The following is a 23,604-nucleotide window of genomic DNA, read 5'->3' as shown; positions in this document are numbered from 1 at the left end:
CATATGGAGTGTTTACTAGGCCTGATAAAGACAGATTCTATTGATACATTGACCGTGATGATAAGGCGATAAGATGATAAGATGTGAGGCTGGCAGAATCAGGGACATCTTGTAAATTACGGAAGTTAAATAAAGTTATCTGAAAGACCGCTGACTGAAAGATACGTTTGTCCAACGCTCTCAGATCACCCAGCAGCTGCCCGAGTACGGGGTGATGTTCTACCGCGTGGGCCGGGAGAAGAGGCCGGTGGTGGGAGAGCTGGTGTTGGGCATCTGCGCCAAGGGGATCGTCCTCTACGAGACGAAGAACCACATCCGCACGGTCACCAGACGCTTCCTCTGGAGGGAGACCGACTCCATATCCACAGGGGTACGGCTCGACACGCTGTTCTCGCCATCTCCCAGCTGACCGCAGCGTCACGGCGGTCCGATAAGTCAGACTCACGATTTAGAATTACGACCAACCTGCTGCTATTCGTTAAGACGTGTGTGGTAGCAACGATGCAAGAAATCTGTGTTGTGTTTTCCAAACTTCCATGGTTCTACTGCTTTACATCATGTTGTGCCCTGGGGGGGGGTTTCAGCGGCGGAAGCTGACCCTAGAGTGTGGCGGACCCAGCGGCAAGAAGCACAGCTTTGTGACGGAGAGCTCCAAGATAGCCCAGTACCTGCTGAACCTCTGCTCCGCCCAGCACAAGTTCCACAGCGAGATGGCGTCCAGACAGCTCAACCACAGCGCGGTGCAAGGTGGGGGCACTTTCAACCGCAGATAGGGGGAAAGAGGGCTCTTAATGATTTAAACCAGGCATCGACATACCCCGCCAGATAGAAACCCTTTGTGAGGCTTTCTGCTGAGCCGACTCGAGGCTTCTGCTGCGTCTCTATCCAATTAGACCATTTTGTGCTAGCAGCTCTGAACGGTGTGGGCGCTAGGCTAGCCATGTCTTCATGACGGCTAATGAAGTGTTAGCAAAAACAAAAACAAAACGTTGTTACAGGCGACCTTCGATGTGTCCTCGCCTGTAACGACAACACGTTCGAGGTCGATCCCTTTAAAGGAAAAGGAAGGAGGGGATCAGACGGACGGGATAGTAACCTAACCTCCCTTCTCCCTGATCCCCGACCAGAGGAGAGCATGGAGAAGTACGCGGACGCGGTGTGCCGCCTGCGTAACAGCGAGCTGAAGCGCATCTCGTGCTCAGAGGGCATGCTGAACATGGTGGGGCTGGCTGCCGGCCAGCAGGACGCCCTGTCCAAATCCTGCGACAACCTGACGGCCAAACTGGAGGCCCGGCTGCGGCAGCAGAGGGAGCTGCACAGGGAGAGGAGCCGGGAGAGGCTGATGTCCGGGAGCAACAAGGAGCTCTCGGAGGCAGAAGACCCCCGGGAGGCCAAGGAGAGACAGGGCTGCACCAGGTGAACCCCCACCACCCCCAATACCAGCACCGCGCTGGGGGAGGTTTTGCTGCTCTATAGCGTCTGTTTAGTGTATTCTTGTCCTTGAATTTTTCCATGTTCGCAGAGCTAGTGTTTTCCTATAGATGCGAGTGACAATTTTAGCCTAGCATGTTTATAACCTTTCAGATTAATTGTTTCTTAAAGCAGAGTATTTTGGTTTTTGCAGCTCGGCAGATGTCTTCCCCAGATGGATGTCCAGTGTCTCTCTCCAGAAACAGGACTCCTCTTCCTCCATACGATGTAAACCATCTGTTTCTCCAATTGTCGTGCCACCTCTCTACTCATCTGTCCATTGATCTAACCCACCACTCCTTTCCGCAGTTGACACTCCGACCAGAACCCCACCGGAGAGAGAGATCATCTGCGTGACCATAAAGAAAGATCCCAAACTAGGCTTCGGTGAGCATGGAGAGTCTGCCGTCAGCCGTTCAGTTCGACCTCCTGAGTCACACAGAAAACACACAGTGGGTTCCACACATTGGGTTCCCTCCCCTGCTCATATCTAACCCCCCCCCAGGGTTTGTGATCGTGGGGGAGGACAACACCGGTAGACTGGACTTGGGGATCTTCATCGCCTCCATCGTTCCCGAGGGCCCAGCGGATAAAGACGGCAGAATCCGACCAGGTAGTTCAGCAACAACTGATCATGCAGACGCAGTCCGTTTTATACCAGCTGTTCATTGTTCCCGGCTGTACAGCTTGAGGAGGTATCATACGGTGACCTCGTGGTGTTTCGGTTCTCCAGGGGGGCGTCTGATCTCTCTGAATAAAACCAGTCTGGAGGGGGTGACGTTCAGCGACGCCGCCGCCATCCTGCAGTCCAGCCCGGACGAGGTGGAGCTCATCGTGTCCCAGCCCAAACGTACGACCCGCTCCTGATTCACCCTGCTGGCTCCTAGATTCAAACGAACTGATTCACCCTGCTGGCTCCTAGATTCATACGTACTGATTCACCCTGCTGGCTCCTAGATTCATACGAACTGATTCACCCTGCTGGCTCCTAGATTCATATGTACTGATTCACCCTGCTGGCTCCTAGATTCATACATACTGATTCACCCTGCTGGCTCCTAGATTCATATGTACTGATTCACCCTGCTGGCTCATAGATTCATACGTACTGATTCACCCTGCTGGCTCCTAGATTCATACGTACTGATTTAGAATCAGAATCAGAAGACTTTGTTTCGTTCCAGGTGCTCCGTGCAAAAAGAAATAACAAGCATAGAAGATAAGATTATAAAATAGAAAATTATAAATAAATTCATTACTGCCATGCAGTCGAGCGTCAATACAACCTGCAGTTGTGTTCTATATTTTTTGGGTTTTCATTAATAATTCCTCATGTGTTAATCCTGCGTCTCAGTATCCCTGAAGGACAGTAAGAGTTTCCTGACCCAGAGCAACCTGGGACTGGCCCTGGAGAAAGGCTTCGGCTCCCAGACGACTCTGAACAGCACAGAGTTCAGACCTGCCATGGAGGAGCTGGAGGAGGCCCTGTCCAACATGACCACCCCCAAGCTGGGCCGGCGGCTCCACGTCCCCGTGGTGCGGATACTGGACGCCCAGGTCAGAACCACGGCTCGGCCCACTAACCCGCTAACCCTGTAGGCCATATTCCTCCTAGAGACCCAGGTTTGACCTTCCCTCCATCCCTACCTTCTTCAACCCCAACCTTCCCCATCACCTTTTTCACTATCCTGTCCATCATGATGCACAAAGCCAATAAGAATATACTTTAAAAGAATCTGATTGACAGAAGGTGAAGGTGGATGAATCGGACCAGGTAAACAGTTTAATGGATTGATTTATTAATCGGATTGAATGACCCTGATGTGACTATTCCCCGACGCCGGTCAGACCCATCAACAGTCGTGGCTGGCATCACACCCTCCCTGTTTACGTTTGTCTTATCGTTCCCCGCTCTCTTTCAGGGCCCCTGTTCCAGATCTCCCTCCATCTGCAGTCTCAAAATGGGGGAGCAGCTTATTGTGGAGCTAAAGAAGAACGATGGTAGCCTTGGCATAAGTGTGGCTGTGAGTTACTAACATACTAACATACTACATGATACTAACATGTGTGTGGTTATGATTTACATGTACAACTGTTCCTCAACTGTTTTTATGTACTTCGATGAAGTACATCACTCTAACAAATCTAACAAACCTAACAATTCTAACAAATGGTTATTCAAGTAATTTCAATGATGATATCAGCCCTTATATGAGATTAATATAGTTAATCTGTCTATTTGAGTATACCGTTAACAGGCTTAACTTCACATACGTGCATACACGTCATTATGCCTGGAGATAGTGACAGCAGCAACAAGGAGGTCTGTCACATGACTAATGCCTTTGTCCAATCACAGGGCGGGATAAACACCAACGTGCGTTTTGGAGGGATCTACATCAAGACGCTGGTGCCGGGGGGCGCGGCAGAGCTGGACGCCAGAATCCAAATAGGTAAACAAAGTCAGTCAGTAGAACGTTGTGGACAAACGATTAGAACAGTAGAACGTTGTGGAGGTTTCACTTCCTTCCACTGACCTTTGGCCTACTGTTGACCCTCACCCACCTCTGTCCTCTCCTAAAGCATCAGTGTAGCGGGGGTTCAAGCTCATAACGGGACATTGGCTTTATTATCGGATGCTTTGGAAGCACACGCTGAATCGCGTATTGTAAAGTTAAGCAAACCAGGAAGTATATTGTAATGGTGTTATCTGATACATAAACTGAAACCTTATGGAAATGATAGAATTTACGTTATATTTGCAAGAATAAAACCTTTGTCTACGGCATTTTATCTGTGCTTCAGTGAGCAGAAACTATACATATTACACAGGGAATGACCTGCACACACTGCTGCATGCATACAAACACTCAATACTACTGTGTGTGTGTGTGTGTGTGTGTGTGTGTGTGTGTGTGTGTGTGTGTGTGTGTGTGTGTAACAGGGGACAGACTGCTGGAGGTTGATGGTTTCAACCTGAGGGGCGTGACTCATCGACAGGCTGTGGAGTGCCTGAAGAGGACTGGAGAGGTAAAACACACACACAAACACACAAACACACACACACACACACACACACACACACACACACACACACACACACAAGACAAAAGCATTGACGCATGGTGCACACACACAAACACACAGCCTGTTATCTGTCTACATATGTTTTTATTTTAGCCCATGCTAAGGCGCTTTGAGTCAGGCTGACGCACGGCGCCGATGCCTAAGCTGTCCTACTCAGCTTAACCTCCTCACCCCCCACTCCTCCCGCTGATTAACATCAACCACACTGGTACTCAACAGTCCTCAGGCTCAGAGCTTCATTAACATGAAACCAACATGGAGGAACAGACTGCCGGGACAAAAACACCCAGACATCAATAGTTCTGCAGTTTACTGATGTGTCCATCATAGGACATTTACACATGTACATGGTGTGTGTGTGTGTGTGTGTGTGTGTGTGTGTATTCCCCTGTAGGTGGTGAGTCTTCTGTTGGAGCGAGAGCCCATGGTGGTTCTGGATACCAGGTCTGAATCGCCCTGCCCCCCCCTGGCCCATAGCCAATCACTGGCCATGAAGATCGACGTCCCCATGGAAACGACCTTGAGTGGCAAGCCCAAGGACTACAGCTTTGTAACCGATGGTAAGAGCTGGGCCCTGACACAGTAATCAAAGTGACACTCACTCTCAGTTAGACACACACACACACACACACACACACACACACACACACACACACATACACATAAATAGGCAGCCAAACACAGACACACCCAAACACAAACCCGAAGACAACACATACACTAACCCACTCCAAATCATAAACAGAAACACTAACAACCCCCCCATACACCCATAACCATCCACAAACACACACATAGCACACAAACAAAAGCACACACTCCCACAGCCACCCTCCCAGCCGCACACACACAAATATAAACACCCCTCCCCCCCGACACACCCACACACACACACCCACACACACACACACACACACACACACACACACACACACACACACACACACACACACACACACACACACACACACACACACACACACCCAGAGGGAGTGTGAGTCATCTGACAGCTACATTGTGGTTGCTGTCAAGACAGTTCTGGTCCGGCCGGAGTCCTGAGAGCGGAGGAAGTGAAACCTTAGAGGGTCGGGCTCCTCTGTTCTGGAGGATGTGCCATCACATTTTAAACCCTTATACGATATGATTCATAGCGTTGCATTAATTATTCATTGGGAATAGCAAGCATGTGTTTGTTTTTTTGTTTTCTTCAGAACCTGCCCCTGTACGCATATTTAAATTGAATTATTGTACAACTCGGGAAGGCCCTCAATACTCCTATCCAACAGCAAAACCATGAATAATGCAGACTTTCATTTGAACAGTTTCACATATCGGCACACGTGCCAATATTGGACCGCAGGTCAGATTTGAACAATCCAAATTCAAACGGGACTGTTCAGTACACTCTCCACCCCCCCTCCCCCGCTCAGAGAACAGCCACGAGGTGGTCCTGAAGAAGAGCCTTTGCGGCCTGGGCTTCAGCTTCTTCATCACCCAGCTGCCGGGCGGAGTCAGCCTGGTGCGCATCAAGAGGCTGTTCCCGGGGCAACCGGCCCACGACAGCGGCCTGCTGAGGGAGGGGGACGTCCTGTTGGCCGTCAACGGGGACCGCGTCAGGGGCCTCTCGTACCAGGTGAGGGCCCCCCCCCCAGGCCGGGCGGCTGACCACCCCTGACTGGGAGGGGGAGTCAGACTTCAGACACGGGGGGCGGAGCTCCGAGGGAAGGCGTTGGCTTGATCAGTGTTTGGTGTTTCCAACACGTGGTCTCCTCTGGTTGGTCCTCGGTTCTGGCCACGCCTTGCTAGGAGGAGGAGTTAAGGGGTGATTATGGTCCACATCGATGCAACGCAACGACCCCGCAGACGCTGGGACGCAGTCGAGAACCTGTTTTGGTTCTGCGTCTGGTTTGAGTGAGTGGACCAATCGCAGCCCCTGCTGCTGCGTCGCCTCAATTGTTTTGGAGGCGCACGTCAGACCCTTGCGGTGGACGCACGGAGGGACGTAGCGGTTCCATAAACCCTCTTGCGTTGCGTGAACGTGGGACCATAATCAGCCCTGAAGTCTTAAGATACGGGGGACGACATCCAAGGCAATGTATTAGCTTGTTGCCTGGTCTGTCTCTTCTTCTTGGTCCTCTGTTCTGTGTCTTTCGTCGGATGTTGCTGTTGCTTTTAATGGGTTGTACAGCATTTTGGAGTTTGGGGAAAATGCTGTATAAAATATGAAATGAAACTGTTATTTTTGTATTATAATTATTGTTATTTACAAAGGAGAGCAAGATACAAAAGCAAAGACAAACGATGAGACAGCAGTAGTCTCATACCTATACTCCACCCCACTACATAAGTGCACAAACCTAGTCACACACACACACACAAATACAAATACACACAGAAATGTCTGATTGTTGTTTGACCCCGGTGCCGTCTCTGGGTCAGAGGGTTTTGTTCCTGCTCCGCGGAGCTCCTTCAGACGTCCAGCTGCTCATCTGCAGACCAACCGCAGGGGAGCTCACCGAGCTGGATGATAACACACTCGTAAGCACACGCACACCACACTATTAGGACTACACACATACGCACGCACACACACACACAAACACTGTAGTGATGTAGCTAAAACACCATACTCTGTTGACAACACGTGAACGATGTGATTATGCTAATTACAACAGGATCTTTTTTTGATTGACAACATTTATTCTTAGATAGAGCTTATGTCTGAGATAAACATAGTCTGAACCTTGATGTACAAGCTCAGAGCACACTGCAATAAACATGAACACAATGCACAAAGTCCCAGGAACGCCCACAGCCACCTCCCCGCTCACTCCCCCTGTCTCCCCCTTTCCCCCCTGTCTCCCCCTTCCTCCCTGTCTCCCCCTGACCCTCCTGTCTCCCCCTTCCTCCCTGTCTCCCCCTGACCCCCCTGTCTCCCCCTGACCTTCCTGTCTCCCCCTGACCCTCCTGTCTCCCCCTGTCTCCCCCTGACCCCCCTGTCTCCCCCTGACCCTCCTGTCTCCCCCTTTCCCCCCTGTCTCCCCCTTCCCCCCCTGTCTCCCCCTTCCCCCCCCTGTCTCCCCCTGACCCCCCTCTCCCCCTTTCCCCCCTGTCTCCCCCTTCCTCCCTGTCTCCCCCTTCCCCCCCCTGTCTCCCCCTTCCCCCCCCTGTCTCCCCCTTCCCCCCCCTGTCTCCCCCTTCCTCCCTGTCTCCCCCTGACCCCCTGTCTCCCCCTTCCCCCCCTGTCTCCCCCTTTCCCCCTGTCTCCCCCATCCCCCCTGTCTCCCCCTTTCCCCCTGTCTCCCCCTGACCCCCGTCTCCCCCTGACCCTCCTGTCTCCCCCTGTCTCCCCCTTTCCCCCCTGTCTCCCCCTTCCCGCCTGTCTCCCCCTTCCCCCCCCTGTCTCCCCCTTTCCCCCCTGTCTCCCCCTGTCTCCCCCTCTCCCCCCTGTCTCCCCCTGTCTCCCCCTCTCCCCCCTGTCTCCCCCATCCCCCCTGTCTCCCCAGAGCCCCCGGCCCGGCCGAGAGGTCCGCTCCAAGTCCCTGGACCTGCGGCTGGGGGAGGACAACTACAGCCAGCTCCTGCGCTTCCAGTTCGAGCACGGGCTGGGCCCGCGGCCCCAGGGCCCCGGGGGCCCCCAGGGCCCCGGGGGCCCCCAGGAGTCGGTGTCGGCCGCCGACCTGACGGGCACCAAGACCCCCGACCCGCCCCCCTCCGGGGAGTCCGCGCCCCAGCAGAGCCAGGACAGCCTGGACAGCCTGCAGAGCCTGGTCAGCGACCCCTGCCCCGAGCCGCCCTCCCCCCCACAGCCCGCCTCCCCGCCCACGCCCACCTCCCCGGTGTCCCCCGCCTCCCCCGCCTCGCCCAGCGCCCCCACCGCCCGCCGCTTCCCCATGCCCTCGCCCGGCCTGCTGTGGGACGGCCGGCAGAGGACGGAGACGGCGGGGGGGGCGAAGGAGCACGAGGAGGACGGAGGGCAGGAGGGGCGGGGCCAGACCCCCCGGCCGGGGGCGGAGCTGCTGGAGAGCGGCGGCCCCCGGAAGGCTCCCAAGCCCATGTACACCAGGTGAGGCACGCACGCACGCACGCACACACACACACACGCACGCACGCGCTCGCACACACACACACGAACACACGAACGCGCACACACGCTGTGGCAACCCGTCTCCCCAAGTGTCAGATACCCGGCAGGAATTACACGGAAAGCAGGGGTTAAAGCCGCAGTCGGCGTTTATTTCAACAGAATGGTTAGTCTGTATCCTCGTGCTAGGGTCTCCGTGAGCCTCTAGATCGCCGGCGTGGTGCGGAATCCCTCCGTGTCGCTTCGCCCTGGTGCGTACTCCCTCCGCGTCCCTTGCCGTTCGCCTGCTCTGGTGCTTACTCCCTCCGTGTCACTCTCTCCGTGGGGCGGACTCCCACCGTGTCACTCTCCATGTGGTGCGGACTCTCTCCCTGGCACTCTCTCGTTCGCCCGGTCTGGTGCCCCTTTTATGTCGGCTCCTGGTCCATTCCCTTCCTCCGGCCAGGTGTCCCCGATTGCGCTGATTGGGGGGAGAGACGTGGTGCTCTCTGTCGCCGGCTGGAGGGCGGCGACGGTAAACCAGGTCTACTGCGTCTCCTCGGACCCGCCCGGTCCGAGGTCCAGCGGCGGGATGCCACAACGCACACATGAAAACACGCGCTCACACACACATAAACAAACGCACAGTGGCCCCCACGTAGCTCCCTACTCAAACACATGAGCTCAACATGAGGCTGAGTCTGATGAATAATAATAACTCAATTCATGCGTTCATCCTCAGCGGAATCCGGGAGGATGCGGACGGAGGCGTGACCTACTGCATGATGGGTAACGGGCTGACCATCCTGGCAGACGAGGAGTACCTCACCATCAGCTCCACGGTAGACCCCGCCCGCGGCCACGCCCCCGGCCACGCCCCCGGCCTCGACCACGCCCCCGACCACGCCCCCGGCCACGCCCCGCTGGCCGCCCAGACCCCCAGCCCGCCCCCTCTGATCCCTCACACGCCCGCGACCAACGCTAACTCCAGCGCCCCCCCCAGCCACCTGGCGACCGTGTTCAGCCGCTACAGCCTCCACCAGCCAGCGCACCACCCCCCCAGCACCACCACGGGGGGTCCGGCTGCTCCGCCGGCCCCCGCCGGGATCCTGACCAGCAGCTCCCAGGCGCACCCCCCCCCTCAGGGCCGCTCCGCCCAGCAGCCCAAGGCCCCCCAGTACCCCCAGAGGGAGCCCCCGGCCCCCCACCCCAACCCCACCCTGAGGGGCGGCTGCCGGTCTCTGGGGCCCCCGGCCCACCCCCTGGCCCAGCCGGCGCCGGCGCCGGCGCCGCCAACGCCCCCAAAAACACTGCTGCCCCCCCCGGCCCCCATCACCACCCAGGTGCTGCCCACGGCGCTGTCCCCCGTCCTGCTCAGCCCCGACGTGCTGGTCAGCCTCATGCCCAAGGAGGTGTCTCCGGAGTGGAGCATCAAGCAGTACAACGACTACACCTTCGCTGACTACGGAGAGAACGATGAAGAGGAGGACGACCCTCGGGAGGTGAGGGTCGAAGTGGTTCCGCTGTTCGAGTCCCGGCTCAAAGGACGCATCCTTCAGCAGCATGGGCTTCATGTCCTCCTGCTTGTTGAGTGTGCACGGGACACGGTTCTATTAGGCTGCTATGGATTCCAGCGTCGACACAATAACAGGGATGTTGCATTTGGGTCGTTGTAGTTTCCATGTTTCCTCACGTGATAACCCATTGAATCGTGTATTGTCGTTTTGTTTTTGAAGGGACTGAACAAGGAGTTTGAGCTGTCGGTGGAGCTGACCAAATCCAGGAACGGGAGCTTTGGTTTCACCATCGCCCGCAGCAAGCTGGACAACAGCTACTACGTCCAGGACATCCTGGACAACCCGGCCAGGGCCGACGGTCGCCTCCGGTCTGGGGACCGGCTCGTCACGGTACACACACACACACACACACACACGCGGACACACTCACACACACACACGCATGCCCGCCCGCCCGCACGCACGCACACACACACTGACACACACACATACATACATATACACACAAACTGACACACACGCATACAGACACACACACACACATATACACACACACACATTCACACACAAATTGACACATATACACACAAACTGACACACACACATACACACAAACACACACATACACAAAAACAGACACACATACACACACACACAAACTGACACACACATACACACACACACGCATACAGACACACACACACACACACACATACACACAAACTGACACATATACACACAAACTGACACACACACATACAAAAAAACAGACACACATACACACACACATATACACACAAACTGACACACACACACATACATACATACATACATACATACATACATACATACATATATACACACACAGACACACACATACATACATATACACACAAACAGACACACATAGACACATATGCACTCACACACACATTGGCAAAGAAAGATACATACACACACCAACACACTCACATACAATCACACAGTCGGACATACACAAACATACACAAACACACACAGAGTAAAACCATCACCGGGCAGGCAGACACACACACACCCACACATGCATCACTAATGGGAACTTGCTTTGGGCATCTCATCCCGCAGGTCAACGGCCACGACGTCACCCGAGTGGCGGACGAGCTCGCCATGACCATCCTGCGGTCGTCTCCGCGCCACCTGAGCATGACCCTGGGGAGGGCGGTGAGCAACCTGGTGGCCCCCCCGTCCTGTGACAGCCTGCCGGACATCGTCCTGCACAAGACCCCCTCGGGACAGCTGGGTGAGGGGCCCTCTGCCGCCGACCCCTTCCCGCATAATCCCACCCCGGCGTTGTCCGACACCTGATCCTCAAGGGGCCGTAACGTTTTCCAATCAAGGCCCCGTCTCTGCCTTGTTAGTTAAAACATTCATGCGCCATGAATCCAACATTAATCTGCGGAATGTTTACATTTTTACTGATTGAGTCGCTATAAAACGGCTAACATGTTGGGGACGGCAGTATTTTCCTGTTAGACTGCAATGAGTTGTTAGCCGACACGATAACGACTGAAGTAACTTGGATACATGATACCTTATATATAATAATAATAATAATAACTTGGATTTATATAGCGCCTTTCATAGTACCCAAGGTCTCTTAGAGAAACAAAAAGGGGAGTGGAAAGGGGGAGGGACTTGGTGAAAAGGGAATGTTTTGAGGTGCTTTTTGAACGTGGGCAGGGATGATAAACCCTTCCGGTGTCTTCCACAGTAAATGATACATGATGCCTTATACCAGGGGTCTTCAATTAAAATTGAACAAGGTCCAGTTCCTAAAAATTCCTTCCAAGAAAGGTCCGAACCTCTAACCTACCACGTCCTAATAGCCTACTTTTGTCAAATACAATCAACACGGCATATTTCCTTATAATTTCAGATGTATTTATTTTCAATTTCCATATACCTTACTTTTAACCATGAAAAACAAGTAAGACAAAGTAACGCATATTAACATTTCAAGTAAACAAAACAGGTACATTAGGCCTGCATTTCAAGTAAAGAGAAAAGGTACACCAGGCCTACATTTCAAATAAACACAAAGTGCATTAGGCCTACATTTCAAGTAAGCAAAACAGGTACACCAGGCCTACATTTCAAGTAAGCAAAACAGGTACCCTATCTGTAGTGACTGAGACAACCTTTGTTAGATCAATCCCCCTCTTTGACAGCATCTCCTTTATAGCCTCATAAATATCTTCTCGTCTTGTGTGTGTCTCAAGTGGTGTTAGACCCAACAGGTCCTCACAGATCTCTTTCTTGTCTTGATGAAAAAATCGCACATAAACCAAAAGCTGGGCATTATCCGTTACATCTGAAGACTCATCGATGGCTAAGGATGGGGCACTCTGAACAGCCGCATCAAGCTGTGACAGTGCGTCATCTGATAACATTTCGGATTTTCTGGTTGTCGTTGCAGCTGACATTGGGATTTGCTTTATTTTTTCACACAATTCATCCCTTTGTTTACCTTCAAGTAACGTCTCGGCAGCGGCGGTCAAGCACTCCTTCACAACAGTCGCGTCACTGAAAGTTATTTTATGTTGCAAAAATCCATGCAATCTTAAGTTAGCATTCATTTGCACGTTGCTGGCATGTCAATTAGTGTGTGAAGACTCGCGTAGACCTCTCATACTGAGCTCTTAGCTCGGATATTTTCCATGCTCTTACTGCTGACTTCTGGGGATACTTTTACTCGAAGGATCTGTGTTTGGATTCATAATGCCGCTTAATATTCCCGCTTTTTATCAGCGCCACGGTTTCAACACATAAAAGACACAACAAAGGTTAAGTACTGCCTTGCGGGAGAATGAACATGTATTGGTCAGTCCATTCATCTTTAAAATGTCTGTTTTCGTGGTCAACTTTCCTAATTTTCAAACAAGCCATTTTCTCATTCCAAATCGCTCTTCCGGTAAACAAACGATTTGATTGGCTATATTTTGAGTGACGCTATTACGCACATGTCGTGACAGACGGAGGGAGGGGGGGAGTTCGGCGAGTGCATGATCTCCGCTCTGTGAAGATCATTACTTTTTGCTGTTTTTATGCTGTACTAAGTACTGTTCTGCCTTTCAATTTGTATTTCAGTGAGAAATGTCTTTATTAACATAATCATGATTTGTATAGTGAAATATAAAAATATATATATATATAAATAAAAAAATTAAAAAATCGCATTGTTTTAAATTGGTCATGGGTCCGGATAGGACCGTCGCTTGGTCCGGACCCGGACCGCGGTCCGCCGTTTGGAGATGCCTGCCTTATGCAAACCGTCCCGGTGTCTCCCCCAGGCATCAAGCTGACCGGGGGCATCGGCAGCCGCTGGCAGGGGATCTACTGCCTGGAGGTGGTGCCCGGCTCGCCCGCCAGCGAGGAGGGCAGCGTCCAGCCCAATGACAAGATCGTCTACATCTGCGGCCGCTGCACCCTGGGGATGACCCTGGAGGACGCCGTCAAGGCCTGCGAGATCGCACCGCGCAAGGTCAAGCTCAAGGTCATCAGGTGGGAGGCGCTGAAGGCTATGAGCGGACGGACGGACGGACGGATGAATGGACGGGTGGATGGGTGAATGGGGGGTTGGATGGATGGATGGATGGATGAAAAGAGAGATGAATAAAGGAATGGATGGATGGACATGCGTCGATTTCAATAACTGTGTCGTCTCTGTCCCTTTAAAACCTCAGAGAGGACCATCCAGTGACTCCTAAGGCAAAGTGGAACGGTGAGAAACAGCTTGTTGGTAGAATAGCTGCTTCAGTGGTTTATCATTTATTAAATTGCTTGGTGTTATATTCGCTGCTTAGAGAGTTTGGTTCTCATTCAACACGGCAATGATGTTTTTATCAAATGTTTTGTAGAACTTTAATTATCCAATCGCAACTTTCATTACGTTTTGTCAATTTTCAATTCATTCAATACACCTGCAGAAATATAAATATTCCATATTTCAATATCCATTTCACTCAATACGCCTGCAGAAATATAAATATTCCATATTTCAATATCCATTTCATTCAATAGGCCTTTAGAGATATAAATATTCCATACTTCAACATCCATTTCATTCAAGAAGCCTGCAGAAAGAGCCCTTTTGAACTGGTCTACTCTTTCTCAGGCCTTTTTGATTGGAAGAAAGACAGGAAGTTCTTTGCTCGTTTTGAGGACCCAAACTCTCCAGAGAAAGAAGCTTCCACTGTAGAAAGTGAGTCATTTTTTTCCTCTGCCTGCATTTCTCACAGACTGCTACACTCGCTAGGTTCCTTTATTTTTATTTCTGCTTGCTTGCTTTCTGTGTGAGAACAGAAAGTGCTATTTGTGTAGTGTAAGCTTGTGTGCGTGTCAGAGTGTGTGTGTGTGTTTGTGTGTGTGCTCATGTATGATCCGAGTACTGACAGACAGAACCCAGCCTCTCATTGTAGGATTAATAATTAGCGAGCCTGTTGCCCTCCACTGGTGTATTGAACTGCAGCATGTGGGTAACATAGAGACGCCAACGCACACGCACACACACACACACACACACACACACACACACACACACACACACACACACACACACACTTTCCCAGAGATACATACACACACACCTGCCCCACACACATAAACACACACACACAAACACACACACACACGTACATGCTATCACACAGCCACACAAACACGCACACACACACACACACCTGACCTATACACACACATGGCCGCACATACAGACACACACATACACACACACTTGTTTCCATAAACACACACACACCTTCCCCATATAAACACACATACCTGATCCATACACACATACCAGCTTCGCACACACAAACAGACACACACAGCTACACACACAGCTACACACACTCTCTGAACCAGAGACAGACGAGCGGTGGTCCATGCGTGGGACCAACGGGCCGGTTGCCTAGCGACCCGGAGGCTTGCTGAGGTGCTCGGAGGGCAACAGAGCGCAGGGAGAGCCCGCGGAGAGTAGCCTTGTCCGCCTGTCATAGCAGAAGCCCACCCATCAACACCTCTCCCCCAGCATGGCTCAAGAGAAGGAGGGTCCATGTGAGTTGGATTTATGTGTGAACGAGGAACAGGAGGGGAGGGGGGGGGGTGGGGTATTGGGTGGGTTTTGGTGCTTACATATTTAGGCATGGGAAACTTGAGTGGTGGGACGTTTGGGACACTTGAACAGTTCTCGAGGGAGCTCAAGTTATTATGAGCAGGCTCCGACTAAATCGACTATCGGTGTGTTGGATCACCGGATCGAAAGCGTGCGATTAACAGATTCTCTCTCTTCTATTTCTGTGTGTTTGTGTGTTTTTTCATTTTTCTGCAGCCGATTGTAAAACCGCGGGGAAATCCACCTCGCGCCTCTCTCTCACCTCAGACCGCGATGTAAGTCGACAAACACAGCATGCGTAAAACGGACTTCTGACATAAACTAAAACCGGTGTCAGGATATGGAGTTTATTGAGAGTTTTAGGAGATTATTGGACAATAGTGATAGTCATACGCTGTAACCTGAGTCTACTGTGTGTCAATCAACGCATTCCCCTGGCCCCCTGCTGGGGGTCTGCGTGTGTGTGTGTGTGTGTGTGTGTGTGTGTGTGTGTGTGTGTGTGTGTGTGTGTGTGTGTGTGCTTGCACACAAGAGAGACAGAGAGAGAGATAGATGGAAAAAGATGTCCTATCCACCATCATGAATCATGAATGTAAACCAGGCCTGACTCTCCATTCGTCCACCGTCTCCCTGTCGTTGTTCGGGTTATCCTCACGTCTTTGTGTGATTGGTCGGCTCCAGAGTTGCATCATGCAGCTGGACTTCACCAAGCCCGAGAACAGCGGGCTGGGCTTCGCTCTGATTGGTGGAGCCAACGGCAGCGTGCTGCGGGTGAAGGAGATCTGCTCTGGGGGCGTGGCGGAGCAGGACGGGCGACTGCGGGTTGGGGACATCCTGTTGGAGGTACCAAGAGACCCCACCCCCCCCCATTCATTCCTCCTCCTCCTCCTATTCCTCCTCCTATTCCTCATCCTCCTGTTCCTCTTCCTCATCTTTCTTCTCTTCTTCTTCTGATCCTGTGGTAGTTCATTACTGAAAGACCTGGTTGTTATAGTTTGCGTTTGTGTGTGTGTGTGTGTGTGTGTGTGCGTGCCTGCGTGTGCGTGTGTGCGTGCCTGCGTGTGCGTTCCAGGTGAACGGCGTCATCGTCTCGGGGCTGAGCCACGGGAAGGTGGTGGACATCCTGCGGCGGGCGGAGGGCGTGGTGCAGCTCACCATCTGCCGCGACTTCCTGTCGGCGGGGCACCCCAGAGCCCCGCCCCCGGCGACCGACAGGACCCTCAGCCTGGGCCCCGTGTGGACTGACCCCGCCACGGACCCCTGCTGCTCTCCGGAGGCCGCGCCCGGCAAGCCCGTGGAGCATCCCCCCGGTAACGGCTCCGACAACACCCCCCCCCCAGCCCGCTGTAGTGTGAAGACCCCCACATGCTTTCCAACATGGCTTCATAAACATGGTATATATAAACTGGTTGCATACAGCGTAGATGTATGTACAGTATCTACATAGTATACCTGGGGAGGGGTCCGACCCTCTTCTGTTTTGATTTGTGGTCATGTGACTACCCTTTACTAACGTAAAGGGGACAGACTCGACCGGGAACTAGACCATCGTGAATGTACGTTGCATCCGCTGAGGTCAAACACATGTCCGTCGGGGAAAAGCTTTAGGTTGTACAATATTTCCCTCCTGCATGAGTTAACAGCGGGGGCGGAATTAACTCAAGTCACCCTCTTGAGGACTTTGTGATCAGCTCAAAACAAAGTTTGACCGCAGAGCGTCATAGGTCAGTGCGCCCTACCTTGTGAGTGTGGGTGCCGTTAATGTAACAGCATTGTTTTCACATAAGGCCATGCCGGGACTTTGCTGGTAATGTAAGAGCATCTTACGCAGGGGAATTGGCGGAACGGCTCTCATTCACACATGACCCCTGTGCCATTAAAGGACTGGCACAGCCTGGACGTGTGATAGTGCCTATTGAAACATTATGAATTAATATTAGATGATGTTATTGTGTCAATCCGGACCAGTTCGTTCCAACCAGCTGGGGATTTGCGTCCAGCGTTCCTTCTCTACTGATAATAGATGAATTTCTCTAAATATAATCTTTATTAATCAACTATTTTGGTTATTGTAGATTTCAAAAATGAGGGTTTGTGTATTTGTTAAAGACAGCATAACAATCCCATTCTTTGTGGTTTAGGTTAACACTCATATACTGTATTCTGTTGATCCAGAAGCAGCACCCAACCCAACCGTAGAGGTGGGAGTTTTTGCCGCCGCTAACCCATATCCTATACATCGGCTGGCTGTTGTAAGAGATGAGAACGCCATAGATCAGGTAAACCGCAAACACACGCACACATTACACACACACGCACGACATTACATGAATTCATAAACACGAATGCGGTGTTTTGATAACCTTGTATTGCATGTCCTACTTCTGTGAAATTATTCCTGTACTTCTTCTTCTTCTAAATGTAACTGTGGAGCCATCGCTCTCTGGTCACCGAGTGCCTCTGTGTGTCCTCTAGGAGAGCTGTAACAGCACCCCCTCCCACCCAGCCTGCTGCCCGTCCCTCAGTGTCTCTGACATGCTGCACGGAGCCTCAGACAGGTACTGGCCGACCACCACACACCCCAGTCCCCCTGATATCGATGTCACCCTGTGTACGTCTCCACACACCCCTCCAACCCTCACTGCGGTATCACCTACCGTCTCATCCGTGGGTTTCCACTTTTTAAAACTGGGTTTCGGAGGCCGAACCTCTTGCAAGTTGATGGAAGAGTCTTGGAACAATTTGTAAAGTTTAATGTGGAAAATTACGCAAGTGGAAGAGAAGGGGTGAAACAGTATGTGAGTAGACTACACCACCGATATGTACTTATAATATCAAGTGTAGCCTACTTAACTTCTGTTTGTGTTTACCTTTTGCGTCAGTTGTCACTAACTGACCACACGGCGGCAGCAGAGAGCACCGCAGGAAAAAGCTGTGGTGCCTCTGGCTGCTCATGTGTTAAAGAAACGGGAGTAGTTCCACACTTAGCAAGTGATTAGTTCATCCGCCACCATTATCCTGAACTATAAAGCGCACAGAGAAGCATTAGCCCCTTGTCTATTTTAGGTGGAAAAGTCGCAGGGAAAGGAAGCCGAACGATGATTCCCCTAACAACAGCAGGCTGGTCTGACCCTCATCCCCTCCCTCCCTCCCTCCCTCCCTCCCTCCCTCCCTCCCTCCCCTCCCTCCCGCCTCCCCCCTCCCTCCCTCCCTCCCCCCATCCCTCCCCCAGGAAACAATTTGTGACCACGCTATTGGAGCAGCACCCTAAATGCATCAGAATCAACCAATCGGATGGCTGGAGCAGCGACGAAGAAGACGAGGATGCCGTGCAACTCAACCGACAGGAAATGACATCAGTCCCAACAGGTAGAGCCTAGCTAAAACCAATCCTGAGCTTAAGAACCCCTGTTCTGGCCTGGTAAATCAACAGTCCACCCCAACTTCGGCCTATTGGAGCCGTCCATGTGTTCAGACAGTTGATTTCCTCTATTTGTGTTTTTTCTTCCTATATTTGTCTTTGTTTGACAGGGCCACCCATAGTGTCGGAGGGAGAGCTGGCCAGTCTAGCGCTGATCACCCCGTCCAAGAACAGCCGGTATTACGGCTCCCGGGTCAAAGCCCTGATCCAGATCCTGCAGAACCAGCTGGACCAGGAGGAGCTGGTTAAAGAGTTCATGGTGTGTTCCCCGCTCTGAGTTACCGCACGACGACAGATACGTACTGAACGGTTCTTTACACACAGTCAAAGCTCTCCGTGTTGGTGATGGGCCTCTGAGAGAGCGAGTGTGATATGCCACTGTATCGTGGGTGTGTGTGTGTGTGTGTGTGTGTTTGTGTGTGTGTGTGTGTGTGTTAGACTCTGGCCCACACATTGATAAACAAACACACACACACACACACACACACACAGATACACAGAAAAGCTTCTATTTGCATTTTGTGTAAACAGCAGCAGTAAATGTTTTGCACAAACTGAAATAAACAGCCACACACACACACACACACACACACACACACACACACACACACACACGGACACACACCCCAACCAGACTTAACACATTCCCTGGTTCACTAGCATCTTTCCACACGTTTACAGTCTTAGCAGTAATTCCACGCAGCGCGGGCCCCACCGCGTGCTGACTGTGGGCCCATTCTGGGCTGATGAAGGAGGATGGGGTTTCCTAAACGGTGTGGATTTCACACAGTAGCTTTCTTGTCTGTTCCAGGCTCTGGAGCATCTGAAGCCCTCCGACAACTGTCTAGTGGGCAAGGCCCCCGAGAACCGAGACAAGAACCGATACAGAGACATTCTGCCCTGTAAGTGGCTCATTGAGCGGGATTATCTGAGAAATACCTGCCGCCGTTCGGTTCCGTCAGGGATGGGACACTAGTACCTTCTTTTGGCAAAGTCATCGTCAGAACATCCCGTTCGTTGTTTTTCTGCATTGGGGCAAACCGGTGTGCATCATTTTCTTTTTCTTTTTTATGTGAATGTTGTGTTTTTTATTGCTGAACTGGAGCTCGTAAAAGGTGGATAGTCACAGACCTGGCATTTACTGACAGCATGTTTGCGAACTCTTTCCCAAGCAGCCGTTTCAAGCCAGCTCTGCCTTTTAGCGGGCGAAGGGCATTTGCCTAGAGCTCCTCAGTAATATCCCTCACTTTGAATAACCATCTGCCATAATGTTAATCATCTGCACGGTATAATTACCCTATACTTTGTATGATTGCACAATGATATGTATGTAATTACCCCGAAGTTATCAATCTAATGAAGGCAGAGCCCTAGGCAATAGATTGCAGGTTGCAGGGCGGCTGTGTGTTAAAGGGCCTGATGGTGTCAGAGGGGTAGGCACGCAGGGAAACCGTTTAGGCCGGAGTTAGGTTAAGTTAACACCGGGCATACGCACTGTCATCTGCAAGATATGAAAGAACATAATTCAGTGTTTATGCTGAGAACACAGATTCATCATAATAGCAGTAACCCTAACCCTTTCATGAGAACCCAAGGCAATGAACGCGCAGGAGACACAGAACAATCTCTATTGAATTAAATAAAAAAATAAGAATAATACAAAAATAAGAATAATACAAAGAAATTAAATTTAGGATGGAATGTTAACCTCCCTGGGAATACTGGTGTCCAGAAATAAACGATCAAAACCATGTACAGAACATATTCCCAACCAAGTAATGTTATTTTTACCTTTATAATTGTTCTTATATTAAGTATTACTTGGTCTGAGTGCCAGTAATGGAGAGAGAAGTATTAGATTTTTAGACAGATGGACAATATTTGGGACAACAGAGAACCACAACAACGATCTCCAATCCAATCGTAAAAAGGGTGTGTCTCTCCGGAGGTCATAAAGCATGATTATGTCTGTTTGGTGGTCACGGATGGCGGTCCTTCCTCCTAAATGGTTTATATTGCGAGTGGCTTGTTTTCTTTCTTGGTTGTCCTTCAAAGCAGGAGGAAGGAAGGCCAACCTTGAAAAAACATTACTACGTTTGCTCAGTCTCTCCCAGCCTCTTTCCTCCTGCTCACTTCTCCTTTTACTGCTTTCCTTTAGTTTGTTTGGCCTTCCTGTGCTCTTTGGAGCGTTTTCTACCCTTTGCGGTGACAGTTGAAGTGTGTTTCAAACTTATACACGTGTGTAAAAATAGCATCAAAACAATACGTTCAAAATGGAGCTTCCAGTAAGTTATTGAGTCATTACAGGTCATTAAGTCATTACGTTGATGCAATGCATAAGATAAGATAAGATGTTGTTTATTTTTCCTGGGCAGGAAATGTTAGAGTCGCAACAGAAAGTACTGTTACTACAACAGCGACTCTAAAACGAAAAATATGCAAAAATCCAAAAACAAAATGTCGACATCCACAGAATGAATAGCAGAAATATAAAACCCAGACTGTTAACGCTGATGGACAGGCCTTGACCCTGAGTCAAACATCCCAACACACCTGCTCATGTCCTCTCCGTCTTCTTCCGCTTCAGACGACAAGACACGCGTGGCCCTGGGCGAGTCGCGAGACTACATCAACGCCAGCTACATCCGCATGGCGGTGGGCCAGGAGGAGTTCCAGTACATCTCCTGCCAGGGCCCGCTGCCCACCACCGCCCCCGCCTTCTGGCAGATGGTCTGGGAGAACAAGTCCGACGTGGTGGCCATGATGACGCAGGAGGTGGAGCGAGGACGCATCAAGTGCCACAAGTACTGGCCCGAGACGCCGAGCCGGGCGCTGGAGGAGGGCCGCTTCCAGCTGCACCTGGTCAACCAGCAGAGCCTCGACTACTTCCACATTAAGGTCATACGCATGGAGGACACCCAGGTGGGTCTTAAGGGTGCCCTGTGTGGTATTGAGGGGAATCTAGCAATCGGATTGGGGAGAAGTGGAATAAATGTTTTAATCTGTGTATAATCCCATGGAATTATTTTCATTATTTTAGAATGAGCCCCTTTATATCTATATAGGGAGAGGAGTCCTCTCCATGGAGGCGGCCATGTTGTTGGTGTTTCTACAGTAGCCCAGAACGGACAAATGGCTCTAGAAATTACACAAAAGTATTAAAACGAAGAAACCTATTTCTCTGTGGCCCCTGGTCTATCATATACTTATGTGGGATCCTGCAGTCAGGATCCCACACTGGGCCAGGCACACAGCCTGGCCCAGAAACCATCGACTGAAGGGGCTCTAGGTACCAGGAACCTTGGTGTCCGGACGTGATGTTTAGGCTTGTGTTCACACAGGGAAAAGTGTACTCGTGCTGGATGAGTTTGCGTTCGCTTTTAACCGCGTACACGCAAACAGATCCCCCCCTCCAGCGACATGATTGGTCTAGAGACATACAAAGTGAACATTTGAGCTTGTCTGCTGTCTAACTTTAGTCTCACAATCTGAAGTCTGATCTGTGAGTCTCATCCCCACCCTGCTGACGCCCGACCACGCCCTTTCGCCCTCTCGTGGCAGACTGGGGCGACACACTTCGTCCGCCACCTGAAGTTCACCCACTGGCCGGACCACGGCGTGCCGCACAGCTCGGAGCACCTCGTGCGCTTCATCCGATACCTGCGGGCAGTGCACCACAACGGGCCGCTCACCGTGCACTGCAGCGCCGGCATCGGGCGCACGGGCGTGCTCATCTGCACCGACGTCATCCTCAGCCTCATCGAGAACGACCTGCCGGTGAGTGGAGCCCCGGGGAGGACGGGCGGAGGGGAGAGGTGGAGGTGGTGGAGGTGGAGGTGGTGGTAGTGATGGTGGTGATGATGAAGGTGATGTTGTTGTCTTTATTTGTACATGTTTGTACACACAGTATTCTCATCTTCATTCATAATTGTCCTCCGTGTTCACAGATTAATGTAGGGGACATTGTGAGGGAGATGAGGCTTCAGCGGTACGGGATGATACAAACCAAGGTCAGTGGCGACTGACCTTGAAGTTCAGAGGTCAGCATCTAAACAAAGCGAATCAACATCCCTCTGACATGTGTACCCTCTGTCTCCCCAGGAACAGTACCTCTTCTGCTACAAAGTCTGGCTGGATGTTTTGCAGGGAATCCTGCGTCTTCATGGTAACCAATGGCAACCAGAAGCCCCTCTAGAGATCCAAATGGTCTGAGACGCTCCACTTTGGGCTCCGTGAAGGACAGACTCTGTGAGACAATGTACATTTCTTTCCTAACAGGTGTCGTTAGATGCACTGAAACCATTTGCCTGCGAGGGTTTAGTTAACTTTGTTGATCGCTGTTCTGTTTTGATATCTTTGCGCTAAGGCCTGTTTTTATAGGAATATTATCAGGAGGGATGGAGGCAGGAAGAGGAAGATGAATGGACGGCTTTCATTTCATTTCTTTCTTGTTGTTTGGCGTTGCCCCATCACAGTACACTCTCCTACCACCATATTGACACGTTCGGATAGGGCAAGCTTCTCACCGTCGACCATTTGCCTTCATTGTGAAGCGTTTTTTTTTAATGTTCGTAGCACAAGAATCTTTTTGATCTTTCATGGTCACTGTTCATGTTGGGATATGCGTTTGTTTTTTAACAACATCCACAGCTGTGTTCCTTGAAGCAAAACAGTTGTGTTAGGCACACTAGTTAGTTACAAGCACATGTTCCACGCAGCACAATAGTACGTACATAAGTTAACACAAATTAGCACAAGGGGTAAGTACTTCATACCAACGTTCATTTGTAAGTACATTTCAGAGCTAGATGTCCGGGCGCAGGGTGGAAGGCCTTGTTTGTTTTGCTGTAGATCACCATCCGAAAAGGAAAAGATTTAAGTGCCTTGGGAT

The 23,604-nt window shown here is 51.2% G+C and overlaps 1 protein-coding gene across 1 annotated transcript in view; it reads left to right on the top strand.

The window, feature by feature from the left end:
• ptpn20 (protein tyrosine phosphatase non-receptor type 20) overlaps positions 1-22,948 on the top strand; it is a gene marked incomplete at its 5' end in the record, with an annotated part of 30,021 nt that extends 7,073 nt beyond the window's left edge. The window contains 32 exons of the mRNA XM_079729017.1: positions 185-370; positions 585-747; positions 1,128-1,416; positions 1,625-1,698; positions 1,780-1,857; positions 1,976-2,083; positions 2,204-2,320; positions 2,825-3,027; positions 3,393-3,494; positions 3,830-3,923; positions 4,415-4,500; positions 4,952-5,117; positions 5,988-6,190; positions 6,997-7,095; positions 8,064-8,623; positions 9,363-9,495; positions 9,556-10,122; positions 10,357-10,527; positions 11,245-11,419; positions 13,470-13,680; positions 13,863-13,900; positions 14,294-14,380; positions 15,894-16,135; positions 16,365-16,643; positions 17,768-17,850; positions 18,525-18,661; positions 18,824-18,972; positions 19,525-19,615; positions 21,301-21,635; positions 22,275-22,490; positions 22,661-22,723; positions 22,815-22,948. Coding sequence (XP_079585143.1) covers positions 185-370; positions 585-747; positions 1,128-1,416; positions 1,625-1,698; positions 1,780-1,857; positions 1,976-2,083; positions 2,204-2,320; positions 2,825-3,027; positions 3,393-3,494; positions 3,830-3,923; positions 4,415-4,500; positions 4,952-5,117; positions 5,988-6,190; positions 6,997-7,095; positions 8,064-8,623; positions 9,363-9,495; positions 9,556-10,122; positions 10,357-10,527; positions 11,245-11,419; positions 13,470-13,680; positions 13,863-13,900; positions 14,294-14,380; positions 15,894-16,135; positions 16,365-16,643; positions 17,768-17,850; positions 18,525-18,661; positions 18,824-18,972; positions 19,525-19,615; positions 21,301-21,635; positions 22,275-22,490; positions 22,661-22,723; positions 22,815-22,925 — 5,616 coding nt within the window. The 3' untranslated portion in view covers positions 22,926-22,948. The remainder of the gene's footprint in view (positions 1-184; positions 371-584; positions 748-1,127; positions 1,417-1,624; positions 1,699-1,779; positions 1,858-1,975; positions 2,084-2,203; positions 2,321-2,824; positions 3,028-3,392; positions 3,495-3,829; positions 3,924-4,414; positions 4,501-4,951; positions 5,118-5,987; positions 6,191-6,996; positions 7,096-8,063; positions 8,624-9,362; positions 9,496-9,555; positions 10,123-10,356; positions 10,528-11,244; positions 11,420-13,469; positions 13,681-13,862; positions 13,901-14,293; positions 14,381-15,893; positions 16,136-16,364; positions 16,644-17,767; positions 17,851-18,524; positions 18,662-18,823; positions 18,973-19,524; positions 19,616-21,300; positions 21,636-22,274; positions 22,491-22,660; positions 22,724-22,814) is intronic.
• Positions 22,949-23,604: the final 656 nt, after the last annotated feature.

This window comes from Pollachius pollachius (genome assembly GCF_949987615.1).
Source record: "Pollachius pollachius genome assembly, chromosome: 2".
Lineage (NCBI taxonomy): Eukaryota > Metazoa > Chordata > Actinopteri > Gadiformes > Gadidae > Pollachius > Pollachius pollachius.
Note: the sequence above shows the minus strand (reverse complement) of the source record. Positions and strands in the feature narration are given on the sequence as shown.